Genomic DNA, 19088 nt, shown 5'->3' with positions numbered 1-19088 from the left:
AAAATATAATTTTACATGGCAAAATACAAAATCGGTCGAATACCTCCGAAAGAAATCGAATTTTGAATATTGGATTTTTTTGAAATTTAATTTCTCAGGAGCTATTCACCTGATATTGCTCATATTTTGCCATGTGAAATTATATTCTTTAAAATGATTCAAAAAATTATACACCTTACAGAGCAAATTTTTTTTTCGACAGTTATTAAATGAAATAATAATAAAAATAACTAAAATTTTACTAAAAATTATTTTTTGCATGGATATGCGAGTTTTATAATTGTGTGCAAAATTTTTTTTCAATTCACTTAAAAAGTTCTCGTAAAATGCCAAAAGTAAAGCGTGAAATCGGATCATTAGATTATTAGTTATTCTAGGTGTTTCTTTTTTTACGTAATGAACCGAATTTTTATTCTTTAGTTGGTGAAAAGTCTTTACTGACAGGCTGATGAGGTTAAAAAGTTCTCGTAATATGCCAAAAGTAAAGCGTGAAATCGGATCATTAGATTATTAGTTATTCTAGGTGGTTCTTTCTTTGCGTAATGAACCGAATTTTTATTCTTTAGTTTTTGAAAAGTCTTTACTGACAGGCTGATGAGGTTCTCTTACTGCTCTAGTTATTTATAGATCAACTTGACTAGATTTTTCACTAATTTTTCCTGTGGGCCAATTAGCACTTCAAAATTTCTCTCTCTCTTTTTTAATTAATTTGAATTAGTTGAACTTATTTAAACACGAGATTTTGTGTCTGAGAGACTACTCATTAATACAATAAAATATTTTAGGCTTTTCCATATAGTTTCATTTCTTTGGATTTGTTATTATTTTCAATACTCTAGAGTTATTTTATGATACAAGACTCAATAATATACAGGGCTCGAAAAAACTCAGAAATTTTACCCGTCCCCGAGGGCGGCTTGTCCAACAATATACCCGTCCTCCTTTGAAACTAACCCGTCGCTTCTAAATAAATAAAAATATAATATCCTCTCATTTATTACAAACATTTATATAAATTGCACAATGAATTAGTAGTTACTAGGATTACATTATTCAGTAATAAAAGAAATACTAGGTTACTGATAGTAACCTAGTATTACTTTTATGAAATAATTTCTCTCTGTTATGAAATAATTTAAATGACAAAGGTCAAGTTATCTGGAATGTTAATTTATCCGAGGGTACTGCGTTTTTTAAATGAATCAAATATGACGTTTGCCAGTTCCACAATCAAGCCAATGATTGAAAGAGGTTTCTGCACAGAAATCTGAAAGGGGTTTTCCATTTAGGTAGATTTTTATAATTGCGTTTACGAGGGTTGCTATTTATATTTCTGGCCTAATAATGAAAAAACCAATATGTAGGATCGAAATTGGTTTTATTGTTTTTCAAAATATTCTCTATGATGATCAATACACTTTTGCATGCGTTTGAACCAATTTTCAAAGCACTTTTTCCAGTCCGATTGAGGTAACTCCAAAACATGCGTTTTAAATGCATCAACCGCTTCTTCGGGGGTCGAAAATCGTTGTCCACGTAATTTATTTTTGAAGTGTGGGAATAAGAAGTCATTGGGTGCCAAATCAGGGCTGTACGGCGGATGACCCATCAGTTCGATCGTTCGCTCCGTCAGAAATGCCTTTGTTTGAGTCGATGTGTGAGAGCTCGCATTGTCATGATGAAGAATGATTCGCCTGTTCTTCTGCTTTTTTCGAATTTTTCCGATGACTTCTGGCAATTAATGGTCGTGCACCATTCAGAATTGACCGTCCTGCGTTTCTCTTACGCCACTGCTGCCACATGACAGTTAATGCCGAAGAAACAGGTAATCATTTGTTTCGATGTGCTTCTTCCTCGAACAACTTTTGTTGGTTTTGCCTCGTCTTGGAAGACCCATACAGTTTATTGCTGTTTTGTTTCCGGCTCAAATGCATAGATCCATGATTCGTCACCTGTGTAGATGTTATACACAGCCTTTGATGTACCTTGAACGTATTTTTCCAACATTTCCTTGCACCAATCGACACGAGCCTTTTTTTGAGCGTTTGTCAGATTATGCGGGATCCAACGCTAACAAATTTTTTTTACTCTCAAATGTTTATGCAATATTTTATTGATGCTAGTCATACTAATGTCCAAAGATGCCTCTATCTCACGGTATGTCACATGACGATCTTGCTTCACAAGTTCACGCACAGCATCGATCTTTTCTGGCACAACAATGGATTTTGGACGACCTGCACGGGATTCGTCCTGGATCGAACATCGACCACGATTAAATTCGTTATACCAATTTTTTACAGTGCTGTAGGATGACGCTTTATCGCTGAATAAAGAATTAAGTTCATCGAAGCACTCTTGTCTTGACAATCCACGTCGAAAGTTATGAAAAATAATGGCACGAGAATGTTCACGATTCAATTCCATTTTATGAACGAGAAGAACTTTTCAATTTACTGTCAACAACACAAATGAAGCTATAATGGTAAATCGTCTGCTGAATTTATGTTTAAAAAATATCAAACTTTCAATTAAAATCGTCTGCGGTCGCCTAGCAACCCTTACTGTTGCCAAGGCCAGAAATATAAATAGCAACCCTCGTATAACGCTACTTATTTAAAACCAGTACGTAATGTGTTTTTTTCTAAGTTCGTTGCTGAGAAGCCCCTTTCAAGCGCTGCAGTACTCCCAGACAGCGAAAACATCAATTCCATCATACGCAGTATGTTGCTGTATTTCTAGATTAGAGGGTCATTTTAGAAGTGAAGTGCTAGACTCTTGTAAGAAAACAAAAATTGAAAATGTATCACGAACATTAACGGGAAGATGGCCATCCGCGCGGACGGGCGGACGGGTGGTTTTTCGAGCCCTGATAATATATATAAAAAAGATTTTTTAAAAAAAAGTATGAACAAAAGGACTTTTCACTATTTTAACAGTTAGCAAATGCCGTAAGAAGTGGTACGCGATTGTAATTTATCTCTTTATCATTAGACATAAAAGTAATTGAAATAAAATATTCGATCATCTCAAATTTGTTAAATATGATGAATATTCGGACCATATATTAATAAATTTTACTTCATTAAAGAATTTTTTTAGCTGCAATGCTTATTCAATTTTGATATTTCAGAATAATAGAATAAATTTTTTTAAATATTTCATTAAAGAAATACTGAACAAAACTAGAAATAATAATCTTGTAAATGTTTTAGTTGATAGTGTGCACTTATAAAAATTGTGATTTAAGTTTTAACTAGTTGCGATTTTGAAATGAAACAAATTTTTATGCAGTTGAATAAAATAATTATTAATTTTAAAAATTTAATGAGGAACCCAGTATTAAATATATTTAAAATAGTGCATAAAGTGTTTTATGGTGACTAATAAAATCAAAAATTGAGTTCTTTGTCGGAAATTCCTTATTTTCAAATGATTACATAAAATCTTTGTAAGTATTTTTCTACTTTGATAATTTTATGTATACACATAATAAACTTTCAACATGGAGAGGGAAAAAAAATTGATTTTTCTTTAGAAAAAGATTTGTAAGTGCTTTAAACGTACTTATTTTTTGTTGAAAATTTGATTGCGCTCACCGTTGAAAGTAATGCTGTCAATATTCTCGAACTAAAAATCGAATACTATGATTATTAATAATTTATACATTTTCGACACACCATCGCAACATTAGGTTCTTAAGTCTGATATGATTCAACTATTTTATTAACATAGTCATATTTTATGTACATTAAAGTGTATAGTACTATCCTGTTCGTATGCAAGAAATCACTTTTATCTATAATTTATAGAGAAGCGATGCTCTGTCGCATAAAATCTGCAAATTAAACCTTCGTCGTATGAAATTTTATTTCCTACAAAATGTTATAACCAACATATCTTCTACGAAAGGGAAATTTCATTGTTTATATAGCAAAAATGTAGTCTGGAGTATAAATAATTTCCGAAAAAAAATTGCTGTTGTTGTTAATTTACGTCACATTCGAGCTGCAGAATGGGCTATTGGCGACGGTCTGGGAAACACCCCGGAGGATGATCCGAAGACATGCTATCACAATTTTGATCCTCTGCGGAGAGGATGGCACCCCCGCTTCGGTAGCCCGACGACCTGCGCGCGAAGTCGAGCACTTTACGGTAGCACAGTTTAACGAGGACCAATACCGCACACCCTCGGTCCCTGCGCAGACTGATCCAAGCTGTCACCCACCCGCACACTGACCGCAGCCAGTGATGCTTGACTTCGGTGATCTGCTGGGAACCGTGTCTTAACGATCAGTCCACTGCGGGACAAGAAAAATTGTATCCATAGAAAAGTCTATCGTAGGTGTTGAGTCAAAACAATGTACAATTAACAATTTACTTATTATAGTGAAATTTATTCATCGAAATTACACAACTTTTTCAGCTCTGCACTGGTAAATGGTTCTCAATGTTCCAAAAGAATATAATATTTTACAATCTTCGGAATATCAAGCTGGAGAACACCACACGGAAGCTGAAGACATGTCGCCAGCTGCCGACGAACGGAACACCTTGAAAGATGAGCCAGAGGTCTTGGTCCTCTGGGTGAGAGGACGTTTTTCAGCACATGACTCACATACCAATCCCATGCTGCAGTTACGACATTTTGATCATCTTGCTCATAAAATGGTTGGATTGTTATGACACTCTTTTTGAATTCCTCCTGACACAGAAATGGTTCTGTTATACTATTCCACAATAACTTAAGTGCGTAGGGTCCGGTAGTTGGATCCATGTCAAACTTTGTTAGAAAAAACAAACGCAGAGTTTGCAGAGAGCGGAATGTTGTAGAGTTGTATCTATAGTCACTGTTCACTGTTATTAACATAGGAAAACTGTAACAGGAAAAAAAGTCATTTAAAATAATTAAAATACACTGAAGAGCCAAAAAAAACTGGTATACCTTCCTAATATCGTGTAGTGTACCCGCGAGCACGCAGAAGTGCCGCAACACGACGTGGCATGGATTCGATCAATATGTGAAGTAGTGCTGGAGATAATTGACACCATGAATCCTGCAGGGCTGTCCATAAGTGGGAGTAAGAGGGGGTGGGGATATCTTCTGAACATCACGTTGCAAGGCATCCCAAATATATTCAATAATGCTCATGTCTGGGGATTTTGGTCGCCAGCGGCACTGTTCTGAATTTAGACACTTCCGCTGGCCACCAAAATCCCCAGACATGAACTTTATTGAACATATTTGGGATGCCTTCCAACGTGATGTTCAGAAGATATCCCCACCCCTTTTTACTCCCACTGGTTTAAGGAAAGCCCTGCAGGATTCATGGTGTCAATTATCTCCAGCACTACTTCACACATTGATCGAATCCATGCCACGTCGTGTTGCGGCGCTTCTGCGTACTCGCGGGTACACTACACGATATTAGGTAGGTATACCAGTTTTTTTGGCTCTTCAGTGTATAAGGGTTGGTGCAATATAATGACAAGCCACTGTTGTCAAAAATCGACATTTTCACATAAAACAGTTTATTAGCATAAGTTCTAGATAAATACTTTATATATTTCTAGAACTCCCACCTGAGTTTACGTCTACCAATGTTCAATTCCGTAACCTTGCAATTTTGAACCCAATCCAGAAGTCTACTGGACCAGTACCCCCAGAGGAATTGATTTGTTTTGTTAACTTGGAGGATTTAATGACTCCAACAGAATTTAGCGTTCACCAGTTATCGTCTAATACACGGGGATTCATTGGTCTGTTGGATTTGAAATTTCTTCCCATTTTTTTTTTAAAGAAAAATAAAACAATAAAAATATTAAGGCTACGTCTTATTTTATAAGTTATCTAGTTTAAACCGTTACCGCTTTAGGTTCCGAATTCTCAATTCTCAAAATTATAACTCGTTATTATAATTATTATCTAGTAATTTTTTTTAGTTTTGTGACTGTTACTTTGTTTATGTCAGAACGTGGTCAAAATTTAAAATCGCAATGACAAAAAGAATGGGGGGGGGGACGTTCAAATATTGTGTAGGCATTTAACGGTAAGGGATTTTATTATTTGCTTCCTTTTCTTGGCAAAGTTGGAGGATTGGTATAAGCAATGTTTATGTTAAGAATTGTAAATCCCCTCATATTCAATTTTTTTTCTTCAAAAAGCAAAATAAAAAATGTAGCAAAAAATTTAAAATTATCCTGATATGCTAAAAGAAGACTCTTTGGTCTTTTTTCCACAAGTGACGCAATTTTCGCAAATTTTAAGAAAATTTTTACTCTAATTAATGAAAATTTCAACAACAAAAAAATTCATTTCCACGTTTTATTTATTTTAGTATTATATTACATTAGTATATATTAGTATATTTTATATTAGTAGTACAACTGCAGTTGATTTTAATTACAATTTTATTGGCACTACAATCGCTTGACATTTACCAATTATATTCAAGCATCAATTTTAAATAATTTTGAAAGCTATGATTTTAAGGCTGCAGGTCTGCCGCAGCGCAAATTTCTTCGGAATTGTCCTCTTTTCTTCGAAAATCCGTGAATTTCTCAAGATTTTTCAATTTTGCGGTAAATCTACTTTACAAAAAAATTTTTTTTTTCATTTTTATTAAACAGAATTTTTTACATACCTGAAGCCTCAAATTAAACATATAAAATTGATTAGACATTTATTGAAATGAATCAATCGAAAAATGACAGGAAAACAGTTCAGAGATAAGAGATAAATCCACTCTTGTCAATTAAGGTGGTCTTCCTATACTTAGGGAGGGTGATATAGTTTGTCTTAAGCTAAGAATTCCTCCCGCATCAAAGTCTGAGACCGTCTGGTGCTATGGGAACAAGAACTGCCCATTTTTGGGGAGGGTAGCTTCACTCTAGAACTAACAACATATTAGACCAAACCATCTTAACATATTAGACCAAAGAAAGAAATTAACTTTCTTTCGCCTTCCCGAGCCGAAACCACTTCAAAACAGTGACCCGCACCCCTACTTGAAATAGTCATACCTCGTTACCATAGTCACCGCCACAGGTCCAGACGAATGTCTGGGGAAGTTCTTATTTTAGACAAACTATAGATTGAGTAGGATGACATCCCTGAAGTCAGTAAGAATACAAAAGAAACAAAAATGTGGTAAATCAAATCTTTGGTTATTATATCGGTTAAACCAGAGGTCGGCAAAATGGCCTATATAGACCCCCAGGGGTCTAATTAACAAAGGTGGGGGTCGATCTGAGCCAGGGGGACGATCCGAATCGGAAGGGTCGATTGGGGGTCAAAGAAAAAACAGTTCTTAATACGTAAATCACACGTATCTAATTGAGTATGTAAAATTTTTGAATTTTTTTTTTATTATTGACTTAATATCAGTTTCTTTACAGAACATAAATTAATAAACGCATCATCAAAAACGTGGACATCAACCTGCAAGGTGAGTTTGCTGAATTATTATCTGATCTTGAAGCAAAGACGCTTTTTAAAAATTTAACAATAAGTAAATTTTGAACAAATATAAATATAATGCAAAAATATGTAAAACTTTATGAAATAGCTCAACCTTTTTATGTTAGCTTTTCCAAGTTCCTACTTGGTTGAAGCCGGTTTCAGTCACGTAAATTCAATCTTGACTACGTACAGAAATAAATTAAATGTGGAGTTACGAGGGGATTTAAAATTAAAATTGACCAATTTTGAACCCAATATAGCGAACCGTGCAAAAAAAAAACACCGGGCACACTCATCTCATTGGTTAAGAAGCAATAAATCTGTAGTTACTTTACTTATTATTTCTACTTATTTATAATAACTTATTATTTAATAAATATTAAGGTATTTAAATTTCAACATTAATATATTTTTCATAAAACTGTTGTTACACAATGTACTATTACTTTAATAAATGTTTAAATCATAAAATAAATGAACATACACAGTATCTAATAGAGTTTTATCTTAATTAACAGAAAATTACTTTTATGGGGTTCGATGGAGATTTCGAAAAATTATATAGGGCTCGATGATCAAAAAAGTTTGGCGACCCATGGGTTAAACGATAAAACCAACTTTTCAGAACTTTGTTTACCTCCTACATTGGGAGGATAAATCCGAATATGTTGGGGGAAAAAGTAAGTTTCTAGAAAAAACAGCGTTCTCTATCGTCCAAAAAAGTATATTCCGCCACGGTTAAAATTATAATACGTATTATAAAAACTGTTATACATATTTCTAAAAACTTATAATTATCAATGCATTTTAGAGAGTAAAAATCCGACCAATAGTTTCTAAAGGTGCTCGGTTTTTTTTAAATTTCTTTTTTTTTGTAAAGCTTACTAAAGTTTTAATTCTCCAAAGCAGCGACTTCTATTTTTTTTCAGCCCTAAATGATTAAACCTCCCTTTGTGGAACATGGACTTAATTAATTATTAGTTGAATGCAAACCTATTACAGGTTTGAAAAATTATTTCTAGTTAAAATTGTTAATCAAATTTAATTTTTTTTATTTATTTTCAATTAAATTTATTTATTAGCAAATCTACTGTTATTATTATTTGTGAGTATCTATTTTTTAATAAAATTCTCTTAAAAATTGTTTGTCCGTTTTTTTAATATTATAAAACTTGAAATTCATCAGAGAAAAATAACTAGTAATTCTTAAATTTGGTAACTTCATTTTGAACTTTAAAGCTCGCTGGGAAATGCTGATAAAAATGCAAATCTTTTTAGTATAATGGAAAAAAATCTAATGATACATTTTAAAATTTGCTATTTCTTTTTTTATACGGAAATTGTTTAAATGTTTTCATAATAATAACAACCAAATTAATAAATAAAACTAATTATTGGTTGAATGCAAACCTATTACAGGTTTCAAAAATCATTTCTAGTTTTTAAAAAAAGTGCCTCACCCCTGTGAACTTTCTACAGAACACCAGGGTTCTACGAAACACTTTCATGGAGACTTGTGGCCTACTGCTTTCAATAAACATTTGCGCCTCTGTTTAAGACTGTCGATTTGTTAATCAATCAATTTTGTTTTGCTGTTTATCACCAATTAAATTTATTTGTAAATCTATTATTATTATTATTTGTGATTATTTATTTTTTAATATTATTTTTAATTTTTTTTTTTAATTTCCTCCACAGCCTGCGAGCAAATGGATTTTAGAAGTCAGTCAAATTGGAAGATTATTTAATTCCAGTGCAATTAATAGTAAAATTTATTTCACATGAATAGTAATAATTGATAGAAGTTATGAGGATAACCTTCAAAACAAATGAAACGTAAGAAATACGTTTCATTTTTTTCCTTAATATAATATTTTTCTATAATATTTTTTTTCCTTAAAAAAAATATGCCGATATTCAGTGATTACGTAGATAACTGTAAATTTAGCAGCTTTCCACATTTTGGGGCAATTTGTAAGGTTTTGCGCTTGATATAAAAGAAATAATAAATGGAGCTAAAAAAAATTTCTGGAATCTTTCACAATTTCATACTCTTAAGAATTTGAGATGAAGAATAATAGTTTAGCAAACAGAAAATAAATTAAATAGAAAAATAATTATACATACCGGATGAATGATGACGTCAAATATTCACCACTCTCTATTGATATACACTCTGTCTTTCCAAATTTGATTAATGGAATAAAAGCTTCAATGTTTTTATGAACAAAATCATTAAATAAAAGGTAAGATCTGTTGTCTACTTTTTTCCATAATACCAATATATCTATTTTAAGTTCATTTGTTGCTCTAAATATATCTTCTAACAATAAAACATAATCGATAGTCGGAGAAGACAACAAATAAGAAAATCCATGTGTGCTAAACAATCTGAGAAGTTCGATAAATGCACTCTGGTGAACGCGAAATTTAGATGAAAGCTTTACAAGTTCTTTAATTTTCGTATCATCAGGAAAGATCTGGCAAACGGGAACGCTTCTCATGTATTCAATCGCTTTCACATAAAACTTCAGAGCAGACGATAAATACCGACTGCATTGGTTTTCTTCGTGGAATTCAATCAGAAGGCGGCCGCACCACACCAATCTCTTGTAAGGTGACATATCACGAAAAATCTTTCTCAACTTTTCAATTGATGAAATATCATCATCACATGTTGGTACCATTATAGTTTCTAATAGGATAAAATCGTTAATCATAGGAGACACTCGTAATCCCCAACTATTAACAGAATCAATATCGCTTTCTTCATCTTTTGAAAAAATAATATCCTCTTTGTCCAGCCCGCAAAGGCAAATCATTCCATTTGGGCCATTTTCTTTCAGTTGGAAAGCTTTGCAAACAAGAGAGAAATCGCGATAGTCCAAACTTGTTGCAGCCATTATATAAATAAATTTCCAAAGGAAAAGAAATGTTAAAGACGCTTCGAAATTTCGATTTGGAGCTATTTTTATCAATGCTACAACTAGGACTGGGCGAAATTAGAAATTATATATCGTGATGCATCGTCAGTTTTGCATCGCGATATAGCGATGTATCGCGATATAGTCCTTTTTAATTTCATTTACTTGTAAGGCACAAAAAGTCAGATTTCCATCAAAATTTCATACTCAGATTGATTTAAATCAAATTATAAATTTGAAGATATATATGTTTTGCTTAAGAAAGATATTAAATAAATTGACTACAATGTACAAATCTTACTTAAAATATTTATTGAAATGTTTGTTTAGAAATTCATAATACGCGTAAAACAAAGTGTTAAAAACTTTTTTTAAAGCGTTTTTTACAAATTACTATTTTCTTGTACTATTATGCATAAATAATTACATAATTATTAAGTTCTATCGTAATGTTCAATTTCTAAATGAAACGTTAAAAATTATTTGTATGTTTATTGTGTTATACACAAAGTGCAACACAATCACAAAGTGCACAACGCAAAGTGCTAAATAAAGTGCTAAATCAACACAAAGTGCTAAATAAATTTTAGAAAAAAAAACGCTTTTAAAACACTTTTTTTTATTATTATCATTTCAGCTATTATAGTTTATTTACGTCACACTAGAGCTGCACAATGGGCTATTGGCGACGGTCTGAGGATGATCCGAAAACATGCCAACACAATTTTGATCCTCTGAAGATGGGATGGCAACCCCGCTTCGGTAGCTCGACGACCTGCACGCGAAGTCGAGCACTTTAGGGTAGAACAGTTTAACGAGGACCAATACCGCACACCCTCGGTCCCTACGCAGACTGATCCAAGTGGTCACTCACCCGCACACTGACCGCAGCCAGTGATGCTTGACTTCGGTGATCTGCAGGGAACCGTGCCTTAACGATCAGTCCACTGCGGGACCTTATCATTTCAGATAAATAATCGAATTAAATTAAATAATGACCGAATTATGAACGAAAAACAAAGTAAGATTTAATTTCTTAAAAATAAGAAATTGTGATATTCGATAATATATTTAGCTAATTAACAAATAATATGAAAAGAATATTTCTTGAAAAAAATTATTATACTCTCTAATAAAACGAAGTGCTAAATGATTTAAAAAAATGAATAAAATACGCAAACCTTTCAAATTTTTTTGTATAAACAAAGTTGATTGACTTATGTTTAAATCCAATTGACAAAATTAAATTTTGTTTTAACTTTATTTCTAAAAGTAAAAACAACAAGATTTATAAATTTAAAATCAGTAATAAAAACTCATTATATTATTAGAAGTTTCATCCAAATAGTTTTTAATAAATTAAAAGAAAGTAAAAAAATAACCTAGCAAATTCAATTCTTTATGGGAGCCTAAATTAGATTGCCGATAGTTTTTACATTTAAAAATAAAAAGAAGTTTTTTAAAAAAATTTTATCTAATTAATGAAGAAACTCTTCTTTATATATTCTTTTCAATAATAGATTGCCTTCAGAACAAGGTAACATCGGCGATCACGAAGTCAGTCCCACTGAAAATTATCTACAAGAAAGTCGCGACAAAGAAAAAAAAGCTAAGAGGTGCGAAAAGGAACATGCGATATAACGATATGTGTTCTCAAAACTCTGATTCTGATTCTACAGCTCACCGATCAAGGTCATTTCAACATAACGAAACGAGCATCGTCTTTCACAGCGCGAGTCGACATCGGAACGTCAGAGAGGAGTCTTATATCGCTATATCGTTTTCTTATATCCTTGCGTGTCTTATATCGCTATATCGTTTTGCGCTCATTGTCTTTACTCGACGGCTTAAATCAGATTTCTCATGCATCGCCTTGAATGAAAGTCGCTGTATCGTCTTGCCGATATATGCGTTAAATCGATATATCTCGATACATCGATTTATAGCCCAGTCCTAGCTACAACTTGTTACTTCTTGTAAGAAACCATCAGGTGACTGGATACCCGTATTTCAAGTTTTAAGAGAGTCGTTTATTATTATTTGAACCACATGAATGGAAATATGACTTTAGTGTGACATTGATAGTGTGTTCGATTCTTGGAAGAAATGTATTGCCTTCAAGATATGAAATAAATGGTCAGCTCTACCCCTCATATTGCTAGTGAATCACTGTAAGATAAGTGCTTGAAAGAAACACCTGCTTGAAAGAATACTATAGAATAGAGGTTAAATATTTCTTTTTTCTGATTTGACATATGAAACTCTAATAAATGATCCAGCTTTTCCTTTTCTTTCTGAACCCCATCGTTACAAAATAAACTCTATTAGCAGCTTTTAATGTACCAACCAAGAAAAAAAAATACTAATAATATTGTGTTTAATGCGACGAAGGAAATATTTTAAATTATACATTTATTCTTGGGCGTATGCGGATGCTGAAAATGAATAAAATAAGCTGAATTATGGTTTTTAAAAAATAACTGTAAAGGCGGAGAATAGTTATCAGAAAAATGTAACTCTTTTTTTCTTGAATTTAGTTATATTTTGAATCAGCTCGGTGAGCTGATCAATTCAAAATAAAATAACTAAATTCGAGAAAAAATAGTTACATTTTTTATTGATTAATTTATTGAAGCTTATGATTAGTGATTAGTTTATTTATTTTTTTATAAATGACCCTTCTCATAATTTATTCGATATTTTTTTTCATTTAAGTTTATATAAGCAACTGAAATAATAAATAAATTATTTGCGTGGATATATTTTATAACCGTCGTTGAACAACTGATCCAATGTTTTGGGTTTACGACTACCAATATTCGACTCCGTCGTTTTGTAATTTTGAACCCAATCCAAAGACAAGGGAACACCTAGATCAAGTGCAGGGAGAAATTGCCCTCGTGTAGGACTTCTTATGGAACTGATCAGCATTAGCGTTACACGGAGAGGAAAACCACGAAAACATCCCATGGTCAGCATGTCGACAAGGGGACTCTTACCCATGATCCGTCAATCAAAGAGGATATTTCATGTCCGCGCTGTGGCCGCCTCAAGCCGGAGGCGAAATTCGTATCAACCTGCCATCGCTGAGATTCGAATCCGGCAGTAATTTTTTCATGAACTCTATGGTCTACCTTTTGGAAACGGCTTTACTGTACATGATAAAAATTCGCGCGTAGCACCAAAAAAACAAAAAAAAAAAAAAAACGGAAACAAAGCACCAGGAAAAAAGCACCTCATTTGCTCATATAAAAATGTGACAACCAACAACCAATTCAGGTTATTTAACCTGAGTTTAATGTAATTAAATAATTATTCGAATATAAATAGATATTTCTTAAGAAATAATTTATATACAGTCAGACCTCGATAATTTGACACTCGCTTAATTCGTCACTCCGGTTATTTCGACGCTTTTTTTCAAGTCCCGATTGATTTGCATTGGATTCAGTGTTAGCAAACTCCGTTTAATAAGTCATGGTTAGGACTGGGCTATAAATCGATGTATCGAGACATATCGATTTAACGTATATATCGGCAAGACGATACAGCGACTTTCATTCAAGGCGATGCATCAGAAATCTGATTTAAGCCGTCGAGTAAAGACAACGAGCGCAAAACGATATAGCGATATAAGACACACAGGGATATAAGATAACGATATAGCGATATAAGACTCTTCTCTTACGTTCCGATGTCGACTCGCGCTGTGGAAGACGATGTTCATTTCGTTATGTTGAAATGTCCTTGATTGGTGAGCTGTAGAATCAGAATCAGAGTTTTGAGAACGCATATCGTTATATCGCATGTTCCTTTTCGCACCTCTTAGCTTTTTTTTTTCTTTGTCGCGATTTTTCTTGTAGATTATTTTCAGTGGGACTAACTTCGTGATCGCCGATGTTACCTTGTTCTGAAGGCAATCTATTATTGAAAAGAATATATAAAGAAGAGTTTCTTCATTAATTAGATAAGTTTTTTTTTTTAATTTTATTTTTAAATGTGAAAATTATCGGCAATCTAATTTAGGCGCCGATAAAATTGTTAGGTTATTTTTTTACTTTCTTTTAATTTATTAAAAACTTTTTGGATGAAACTTCCAATAATTTAATGAGTTTTTATTACTGATTTTAAATTTATAAATCTTGTTGTTCTTATTTTTAGAAATAAAGTTAAAACAAAATTTATTTTTGTCATTTGGATTTGGACATAAAGTCAATCAACTTTGTTTATACAAAAAAATTTGAAAGGTTTGCGTATTTTATTCATTTTTTTAAATCATTTAGCACTTCGTTTTATAAGAGAGCATAATAATTTTTTTTAAAAAATATTCTTTTCATATTATTTGCTAATTAGCTAAATATATTATCGAATATCACAATTTTTTTACTTTTAAATAATTAAAACTTACTTTGTTTTTCGTTCATAATTCGGTCATTATTTAATTTAATTTACTTATTTATCTGAAATGATAAGGTCCCGCAGTGGACTGATCATTAAGACACGGTTCCTTGCAGATCACCGAAGTCAAGCATCACTGGCTGCGGTCAGTGTGCGGGTGAGTGACCACTTGGATCAGTCTGCGTAGGGACCGAGGGTGTGCGGTATTTGTCCTCGTTAAACAGTTCTACCGTAAAGTGCTCGACTTCGCGTGCAGGTCGTCGCTCTGCCGAAGCGGGGGTGCCATCCCATCTGCAGAGGATCAAAATTGTAATGGCATGTCTTCGGATCATCCTCAGGGACGTTTCCCAGACCGTCGCCAATAGCCCAATGTGCAGCTCTAGTGTGACGTAAGTGAACTATAACAGAACTATAATAACTGAAATGATAATAATAAAAAATAGTGTTTTGAAAGCGTTTTTTTTCTAAAATTTGTTTAGCACTTTGTTTTAAACATACAAATAATTTTTAACGTTTCATTTAGAAATTGAACATTACGATCGAACTTAATAATTATGTAATTATTTATGCATAATAGCACAAGAAAATATTAATTTGTACAAAACGCTTTAAAAAAAGTTTTTAACACTTTGTTTTACGCGTATTATGAATTTCTAAACTAACATTTCAATAAATATTTTAAGTAAAATTCGTACATTAAAGTCAATTTATTTTATATCTTTCTTAAGCAAAACATATATATCTTCAAATTTATAAATTGATTTAAATCAATCTGAGTATGAAGTTTTGATAGAAATATTAATAGCAGGTTTTGAAGGGATTATTTGGTGAACACTTTAAAAATTTTGGTTTTAATGACAATTTTGATATTAACACCAAGTCACAGGTGTCAAAACTTTGAAAAACATATACATTTGATAATAAAACTGTCTTAAAAAGCTTTTATTTTGTCCTTCTCACTCTACATATAATAGTTAGCACCGGTGTCGCAAAAATCGATGATGCTGCAAAATACGATAAGAGGCAGCTTAAAAAATTCCATATAGCCTACATTTTATGTATACTAATAATTGCTTTATTTATAGGCTTTCATCTCCATTGCTTTTTAATTATTATTAATAGTTGGTTCTGAGGGGATCATTTGGAGGACACTTTAACAATTTTTCATAATTTTTTGGTTCAATTGAGAACTTTGAGGCTAAGACCAAGTCAAAGGATAGGTGTCAAAATTTCGAAAAACATATACATATGCAAAGAAATATGTATAAAACAGTTTTAAAAAATAATTCATTCTGTCCTTTTCACTCTACATATAATAGTTAGCACTGGAGTCGCAAAAATCGATGATGCTGCAAAATACGATAAGAGGCAGGTTAAAAAATCCCATATAGCCGACATTTTATGTATACTATTGTTTGCTTTATTTATAGGCTTTCATCTCCATTGCTTTTTAATTATTATTAATAGTTGGTTTTGAGGGGATCATTTGGAGGACACTTTAACAATTTTTTATAACTTTTAGGTTCAATTGAGAACTTTGACACTAATACCAAGTCAAAGGATAGGTGTCAAAATTTCGAAAAACATATACATATGCAAAGAAATATGTATAAAACAGTTTTAAAAAATAATTCATTCTGTCCTTTTCACTCTACATATAATAGTTAGCACTGGAGTCGCAAAAATCGATGATACTGCAAAATACGATAAGAGGCAGGTTAAAAAATCCCATATAGCCGACATTTTATGTATACTATTGTTTGCTTTATTTATAGGCTTTCCCCTCCATTGTTTTTAAATTATTATTAACAGTTGGTTTTGAGGGGATCATTTGGTGGACACTTTAACAATTTTTTATAATTTTTAGGTTCAATTGAGAACTTTGACACTAAGACAAAGGATAGGTGTCAAAATTTCGAAAAACATATACATATGCAAAGAAATATGTATAAAACAGTTTAAAAAAATAATTCATTCTGTCCTTTTCACTCAACATATAATAGTTAGCACTGGAGTCGCAAAAATCGATGATACTGCAAAATACGATAAGAGGCAGGTTAAAAAATTCCATATAGCCGACATTTTATGTATACTGTTGTTTGATTTATTTATAGGCTTTCCTCTCCATTGTTTTTAAATTATTCTCAATAGCTGGTTTTGAGGGGATCATTTGGTGGACACTTTAACAATTTTTTATAATTTTTTGGTTCAATTGAGAACTTTGACACTAAGACCAAGTCAAAGGATAGGTGTCAAAATTTCGAAAAACATATACATATGCAAAGAAATATGTATAAAACAGTTTTAAAAAATAATTCATTCTGTCCTTTTCACTCTGCATATAATAGTTAGCACTGGAGTCGCAAAAATCAATGATACTGCAAAATACAATAAGAGGCAGGTTAAAAAATTCCATATAGCCGACATTTTATGTATACTATTGTTTGCTTTATTTATAGGCTTTCCCCTCCATTGTTTTTAAATTATTATTAACAGTTGGTTTTGAGGGGATCATTTGGTGGACACTTTAACAATTTTTTATAATTTTTAGGTTCAATTGAGAACTTTGACACTAAGACCAAGTCAAAGGATAGGTGTCAAAATTTCGAAAAACATATACATATGCAAAGAAATATGTATAAAACAGTTTTAAAAAATAATTCATTCTCTCCTTTTCACTCTACATATAATAGTTAGCACTGGAGTCGCAAAAATCGATGATACTGCAAAATACGATAAGAGGCAGGTTAAAAAATTCCATATAGCCGACATTTTATGTATACTATTGTTTGCTTTATTTATAGGCTTTCCCCTCCATTGTTTTTAAATTATTATTAATAGCTGGTTTTGAGGGGATTATTTGGTGGACACTTTAACAATTTTTTATAATTTTTAGGTTCAATTGAGAATTTTGACACTAATACCAAATCAAAGGATAGGTGTCAAAATTTCGAAAAACATATACATATGCAAAGAAATATGTATAAAACAGTTTTAAAAAATAATTCATTCTGTCCTTTTCACTCTGCATATAATAGTTAGCACTGGAGTCGCAAAAATCAATGATACTGCAAAATACGATAAGAGGCAAGTTAAAAAATTCCATATAGCCGACATTTTATGTATACTATTGTTTGCTTTATTTATAGGCTTTCCCCTCCATTGTTTTTAAATTATTATTAACAGTTGGTTTTGAGGGGATCATTTGGTGGACACTTTAACAATTTTTTATAATTTTTAGGTTCAATTGAGAACTTTGACACTAAGACCAAGTCAAAGGATAGGTGTCAAAATTTCGAAAAACATATACATATGCAAAGAAATATGTATAAAACAGTTTTAAAAAATAATTCATTCTGTCCTTTTCACTCTACATATAATAGTTAGCACTGGAGTCGCAAAAATCGATGATACTGCAAAATACGATAAGAGGCAGGTTAAAAAATTCCATATAGCCGACATTTTATGTATACTATTGTTTGCTTTATTTATAGGCTTTCCCCTCCATTGTTTTTAAATTATTATTAATAGCTGGTTTTGAGGGGATTATTTGGTGGACATTTTAACAATTTTTTATAATTTTTAGGTTCATTTGAGAATTTTGACACTAATACCAAATCAAAGGTTAGGTGTCAAAATTTCGAAAAACATATACATATGCAAAGAAATATGTATAAAACAGTTTTAAAAAATAATTCATTCTGTCCTTTTCACTCTATATATAATAGTCAGCACTGGAGTCGCAAAAATCGATGATACTGCAAAATACGATAAGAGGCAGGTTAAAAAATTCCATATAGCCGACATTTTATGTATACTATTGTTTGATTTATTTATAGGCTTTCCTCTCCATTGTTTTTAAATTATTATTAATAGCTGGTTTTGAGGGGATCATTTGGTGGACACTTTAACAATTTTTTATAATTTTTTGGTTCAATTGAGAACTTTGACACTAAGACCAAGTCAAAGAATAGGTGTCAAAATTTCGAAAAACATATACATATGCAAAGAAATATGTATAAAACAGTTTTAAAAAATAATTCATTCTGTCCTTTTCACTCTATATATAATAGTTAGCACTGGAGTCGCAAAAATCGATGATACTGCAAAATACGATAAGAGGCAGGTTAAAAAATTCCATATAGCTAACATTTTATGTATACTATTGTTTGCTTTATTTATAGGCTTTCCCCTCCTTTGTTTTTAAATTATTATTAATAGCTGGATTAGAAGGGATCTTTTGGTGGACACTTTAACAATTTTTTATAATTTTTAAGTTCAATTGAGAACTTTGACACTAAGAC

The 19088-nt window shown here is 31.9% G+C and overlaps 1 protein-coding gene across 1 annotated transcript; it reads right to left on the bottom strand.

Moving 5' to 3' along the window:
• Positions 1 to 4376: 4376 nt before the first annotated feature.
• Positions 4377 to 10444, bottom strand: LOC147802209 (uncharacterized). Its single transcript, XM_087153453.1, has 2 exons — positions 9590 to 10444; positions 4377 to 4877 (listed from the first exon to the last, which is right to left on the bottom strand). Exons 1-2 carry the CDS (start codon positions 10363 to 10365, stop codon positions 4448 to 4450), a joined length of 1206 nt encoding a protein of 401 aa, XP_087009579.1. The 5' UTR covers positions 10366 to 10444; the 3' UTR covers positions 4377 to 4447.
• Positions 10445 to 19088: the final 8644 nt, after the last annotated feature.

The sequence above is a fragment of the Parasteatoda tepidariorum genome, chromosome 10 (assembly GCF_982258835.1).
Source record: "Parasteatoda tepidariorum strain Cologne lab strain chromosome 10, Ptep-v5.0, whole genome shotgun sequence".
Classification (NCBI taxonomy): domain Eukaryota; kingdom Metazoa; phylum Arthropoda; class Arachnida; order Araneae; family Theridiidae; genus Parasteatoda; species Parasteatoda tepidariorum.
Note: the sequence above shows the minus strand (reverse complement) of the source record. Positions and strands in the feature narration are given on the sequence as shown.